Genomic DNA, 5,852 nt, shown 5'->3' on the forward strand with positions numbered 1-5,852 from the left:
GGTTCCATTACCCACAGCTGGACAGACCTCTGAGGAATTGGGTGCCACAGCCTGTCATACACTCATCAAGGCTTCAGGATCAGTGAAGAAATAGGAACAAATATTGATTTGGTCACTGATCATGGAAATGAGAAGTGCCCCAAAGCCAACATCAGTTGAAAAGGGAAACTTATTACAGATTGCTACAACTGTGCTGCTTAGACACAGTGACCAATATCACCTACAGAATGGCACTACTCTGCTGATCCTTGTAAGTGGAGAAATATCCATTTCAGTTCCCACAATCGAGTATGCTACAGGTTACTAAGTGCTGCCTACATATATCTGTGTGTGTGTGTATGTAAAGAACCAAACATGGACTGAATTATCTGCATATCCACAGAGCAGGAGTTTTGCACTCAGTGGAGTCCCGGCGTTTCCTCAGCAGGCCTCTGCAGCGAGTTCTGAGCCAACGTGTAGCTCTGCTGCCATCCCAAATCTGCGCTTCCCTTGCCCAGCCCGAGTGCAAGTCCTGGGCACGGCCGGAGATTTTCATGGCCAAAATCCTCCAGCATTTACATCTGCTCACGGCTTTGGGTAGCACAAATCACAAAACACCCATTGCAGTTGACAAACATAATTGATTAGAAATTGCTACACCTGCACTGACAATACAGAACTGTACAAATCTCTGTTAAGGTTAAAAACAGGAATTTATTAGATTATTACAACCAGTCTTGGTAAAAATATACAAATACCAACTTGAGTTAACAAAACTTAATTTATTGCCAACCTCTACAACAGCTCACTATACACAAAGATCAAGTAAGTGTTTAACAACTTAATTTATTACATATTATTACAAGTGTACAGCCCATATAGAAATACAAAAATATGCATTCCCTCTCTAAATAGCCCTACACTAAAAATTCAATAGATAGAATTATACAACTACACCCTCCATACATGTTTAAATATAAATACCTACATAACTGTAACAAACTATAGACGTAAATATAGATTAAACATTACATATTACATACAATATTTAAATATAAGTAGATATATTAACCAAACCTATCTACAAATATACAAAAATCACCAATCTAAATATCCACCCAACTGCATCAATACAAATATACAGCTGTACATCTCGATACATATGTAAATGTCATTAAACAGACAAAAATAGATCAATATACATATAAAAATATAAAAATAGAAATATCTGTCAATACAAATATCAATATACATATTTAAAGAGCCATATACCGACACTGTATAAATAAAAATAGATACCCACACAACTGTAAACCTAGGAAATAGAACTAAACATAGTTATTACAACATACACGTATACTTAGATGCATATACACACGTATATGTAATTACAAACATATATCTATATATATGCATACATATATACATAGCATACATCCATAAATATAACAACACACATACAGAAATATTCCTATGCAAATCAAAGCCTACATATGTACATGTCCATATAATAATCCCTGTCTACATGCAAGTCCAGACATCTTTAAACAGAACTGCAAGCAGAGGGATCTCAGCTGCCCCATCTTCAAAGCCTCTCCCTCGGTCTCTTCCTCCTGTGCAGAGCAGCTCTCCTGGACAGGGACAGCAGATGGCACAGCTGGGAAGCAAAGGGAACACTGAGTCAGTACGGGGACGTTTCCCTTGGCAGCAGCTGCACTTGCATCAGGGAAGAGAAGATCTCGGAGCCTCCCCAGAGGGTTAGAAAGAAAAAGCAGCCGAGCGGGCCAGGCTGCGGGAGCGCGGCCGCGGCGGGACCGTCCCGCAGCCCCGGCAGCCCGGCACAGCCGGCACGGCTCCCGGGCCCTGCCGGCACAGCCGCCTTGCCCAAGGACAGCCCCTGTGCCGGCCGGGGCAGCTGCGCTGAGCAGCCCCAGCACGGGCAGGGCCCGCTCCTGCCCCGCCGGGCAGCGCCCACGGCCACAGCCCACGCCACCCTCAGCCCCACCCTGCCTCCCCGGCCCTGTGGCCTCACCCGGGCTCTCTCCAGCGTGGCAGCAGCAGGTCCCCGTTCCCTGCTCTTGCTGCTGGCCTTCAGCTTCTCCCTGCTGGCTCCCGTCAGTCTCCGGCTGTCCTCTAGGTCTTCACTGCAGCTGTGGCAAAAGCGGAGGCCCTGGAATTGGTTCCAAGGCCTGGCAGAGCTGCAGTCCCGGAGCCCTCTGTGCTCCCTGCTGGCCCCTCCATCCCCTCAGCCCCGCCATGCTCTCGGCAAACCCCCAGCCCCTTCAGTTTCTTCAGCCCCTCACAGTCCTCTCACCCCATCAGTCCCTTCTGACCCATCCCGTTCCCCTAGACCCGCCACCCCCTCGGCCTGGGCCACTTCCCCGTCACCTCAGCGCCACCATCGCCCTGGGCTGTCCCACACCCCTCAGCCCCAGCAGCACCTCAGGGTCACCGTCCCTTCAGCGTCACCGCCCCCTCAGCCCCCTCAGTCTCACCGTCCTGCAGCAGCTCCTCAGGGGACAGTGCCTGGGGCCACCGGCAGCTCCCACCGCTCCAGGGACACCCGGGGCTGGAACTGCTGCTCCGCCCGGCCCGGCCGCCAGCTCGGACCCAGCACAGGGAGAGGGGACAGAGGGGGCACAGGGGGAAAAGCAAGAGGTGAGGGAGGAAGCAGAGCAGGGGAAGAGGTTAAAAACAGCCCTATACCTATACAGATATCAATCTATGTAACTAAGCCCCCATATATCAATATAAATATGCCTATCTATAAATGAAACTATATATATGTAAATGTAATTATACACATGTATAAATGCAACTATGGACATCTATAACTATAACTGCACATCTAAAAATATAAATATATACACCTAAAACTAAAAATAAATTAACTATACAAATCTCTGTCTATATAGATAGATAAATATAACTACATAAATCTATAAACACAACTACATAGATCAATAAATATAACTATATACATCTATAAATATAACTAGAGATAGAGGAATTCCACCTGCCCAATGGTCACAGGCTCTCCCTCTGTCTCTTCCTGCCACACAGGGCAGCCCTCCTGGAGAAGCTGATCACACGGGATCTGGGGAGCAAAGGGAACACTGAGTCAATACTGGCCCTTGTGCAAGTGTCCCTTGAGCGCCAATTGTCCTTCTATCAGGGACTTTAAAAGACGGCCTGAAAGGCAGACTCTCGCTTGGCAATTTGAAGCCTGCTCTTTAAAGAACAGGGATCCTTCCAAGTGTTCAAAACTGAGCTGTGTAAAGTATTTAAGTATCCTGATAAAGTCTCAGCACCCACAGTGCAAATGGCACCCACGAGAGCTTGAAACACAGTCCCAGTGACAGAGAGACCACAGCGCTCACTGAAATGGCTGAAGGCTGCTGGGGGCTGAGTTATGAACCAAACTGGGACACCCAGCTTGGTGGCACAACCCCCACAAGGTCAGGTTTATTCCCTGCTCTCTTGCCACAGCAGAGGACTCCGTGTCAGAGCCTCTGGAGAAGCATGGAGGGCAGAGCTCAGGGAGGTTGTTCATGTGCCTTTGAACTAAAGGCACCAGGAAGCACCAACCCTGCAGACAAGAACTCAACTCTTCTCATCTCCCTTCCTGCCAGAGGCAGGCTCAGAGCAGCCGTCTCACACCTCTCTAAACCAATGGGGGCTTTGTCCTTACCAAGCTCCTCGGGCTCTGGGGAACTGTTCCCGCAGCTCTCCGTGCCTGATGAAGTTTCCTCTGCTGCAGCCCGGTTCACAGGCTCCCCTCCTGAAGACTCAGGGGCAACATTAATATTGCCCTTAAAGAACAAGAGAAAAAAAGAAAGCTACAGATCATTCAGTATTTTGTTGGAATCACATCAAGGATACAGTTACTCTCCTTCTCCATGTAACAACGTTCAAAAGCTCTCAGCCCAGCCTCTTCCATTCCCCTCCAATAGGTTACCTGAGCAGAGGGAGACCTTTCAGGCAGGGATCTCCTGATCTCCTGGATCATTTGCTCTACAGCAAAGCCAAGATCCACTGGTGGCCATTCCTTTTCCTCAGGTGCATTCCAGGCTGAGCTGGAGGCCATCGATGCTGCACAGCCTGCACTGCTAGATGGAGCGCTGGGGGCTGAAGTGTCTGAGGTGGCTGCAAGAATCCAAACACATTGGTCACGCTCCACAACGTGGCTCTGGGACACACACAGATCTCTGTTGCTGCCTTGGATCAAACATCACAGAAAGCATGCAGGAAAAGCAGGCAGAGAATCTTTTGGCTTTCTAGGTGCCCCTTCTTAATAGGCTTGACAATTTCGGGCCGAGAATGACAGAGCCTTGTGGAAAAATACTTCAAATGGTCACTTCTCATGACCTTTTGGATTTTCCAAAGGCTACAACTCTTTTCCTACCTCGTGGGTCGTAGGCTGGGGGCTGCTGCTCCCTGTGGAGATGCTGGAAGCTGCAGGGCGGGATCCTGAGCACCTCCCGGTCGATCGGAGGCAGCTGCCCCCCGCAGAGCTCCTGGAAGCGGCTGCGGGGCCCCTCCCGCCCGAGCGGCAGCAGCGGCTCCCCGTGGAAAGCGAGCAACTCGCAGGGCGGGACCCGTAGCACCTCCCGCTCGGCGGGCAGCGGCTGCTCCCCATAGAGCTCCCGGAAGCGGCTCGGCCCCTCCCGCCGGGCCGGCACCGGCCGGTCCCTGTGCAGCAGGTGGAAGCTGCAGGGCGGGCGCCGGGCGAGCAGCGGCCGCTCCCCGGGGGGCTGCTGGAAGCGGCCGGGCCGGGGACTGCGCAGCTCCCGCCCGTCCGGCAGCGTCCGTTCCCTGTGCAGCAGGAGGAAGCCGCTGGGCGGGCGCCCGGGCGGCAGCGGCGGCCGCTCCCTGGAGAGCGGCTGGAAGCGACTGCGCCCGTCCCGCCCGTCCGGCAGCGGCCGCGCCCCGGGGAGCTGCTGGGAGCCGCAGGGCGGGCGCCTGCGGCCCTCCTGCCCCGCCGCCGGCCGCCGCCTGTTGGCCGCGCTCCGGCGCCTGATGCGGAGCAGGAGGTCGGGGCGGTCGCGGCGAAAGCAGGGGTTGCTGTAGTGGAGCCAGGTCCCGGCATCGCCCGGCGCAGCCGAGCCAACCCAGCCCGGCACCTTGTGGAAGCCGTAGCGGTAGAGCTGGCGCACGAAGCTGCGGAACTGCGTGGCCCTGAAGGTGTGCGGGGCCGGCCCCTGGGCGTCGCCCGGGCTGAGCAGCTCCCGCTCGAAAAGGGAGCGGTCGATGAGCAGTCCCCGGGCCCGGCTGTCCCAGCGCACGGAGTGGACGCGGGGGCTGTTCACCAGGCGCCACAGCTTGGCGGGGAAGGTGCTGGCGCTGAGCCCGGCGGGCAGCGGCAGCTCTGCCATGGCGCTGATCGCCGACTGGTGCCACAACGGCCGGAGCGCAACGGCCGCGGCTGCGCCGGCGGCGCGCGGCCTGAGGGGGGCGCTGCGCACGGGCCCGCGCGCGCCCAGCGCGGCCCCTGCGCGGGCCGGACTTGGCAGGGACGAGCGCGGCAGAGCCGGGGCTGCGGGCACGGCGTGGGCCGGGCGGCTGCCGGGGCCGGCCGGGGTCGGCACGGCAGGGAAGGGATGGGCAGCGCAAGGGAAGCCCCTGGCGAGGCCACTGGGAGCGGTGGCGGGCTCTGTCCCCACGCTGCATCCCGTGCCTGGGTCACCAGTGACTGCAGAGAGGAAGGACATTGCTCTGTCTTGGCTGGGGAAAGGATGAAAAGGGGGGATTAGAAAACATTTATTTGGTCTCCTTTTCAGCAGACTAGCTATTGTTATCTCACCATGCCTGCCTGTCTTTGGCAGACTTGGCACATTTTCTGTGGAATCAGCAAGAGCAGCAAGAAGGGGCAG

General features: G+C 54.5%; 1 protein-coding gene across 1 annotated transcript; it reads right to left on the reverse strand.

Moving 5' to 3' along the window:
• Positions 1-673: 673 nt before the first annotated feature.
• LOC128782112 (uncharacterized) lies at positions 674-5,388 on the reverse strand. The gene is made up of 6 exons (XM_053932273.1): positions 4,385-5,388; positions 3,938-4,125; positions 3,671-3,791; positions 2,475-3,076; positions 2,012-2,129; positions 674-1,636 (listed from the first exon to the last, which is right to left on the reverse strand). Exons 1-4 carry the CDS (start codon positions 5,352-5,354, stop codon positions 3,066-3,068), a joined length of 1,290 nt encoding a protein of 429 aa, XP_053788248.1. The 5' UTR covers positions 5,355-5,388; the 3' UTR covers positions 674-1,636; positions 2,012-2,129; positions 2,475-3,065.
• Between the last annotated feature and the right edge of the window lie 464 nt (positions 5,389-5,852).

This window comes from Vidua chalybeata, chromosome Z (genome assembly GCF_026979565.1).
Source record: "Vidua chalybeata isolate OUT-0048 chromosome Z, bVidCha1 merged haplotype, whole genome shotgun sequence".
Classification (NCBI taxonomy): Eukaryota; Metazoa; Chordata; class Aves; order Passeriformes; family Viduidae; genus Vidua; species Vidua chalybeata.

Excerpts from the sequence above, each read along its gene's own strand:
- LOC128782112 (XM_053932273.1), bottom strand. The coding sequence starts at position 5,354 with ATGGCAGAGCTGCCGCTGCCCGCCGGGCTCAGCGCCAGCACCTTCCCC. Across the intron at positions 4,126-4,384 it reads CCCAGCCTACGACCCACGAG|CCACCTCAGACACTTCAGCC; the intron begins GTAGGAAAAGAG and ends GGATTCTTGCAG. Across the intron at positions 3,792-3,937 it reads AAAGGTCTCCCTCTGCTCAG|GGCAATATTAATGTTGCCCC; the intron begins GTAACCTATTGG and ends TTGTTCTTTAAG.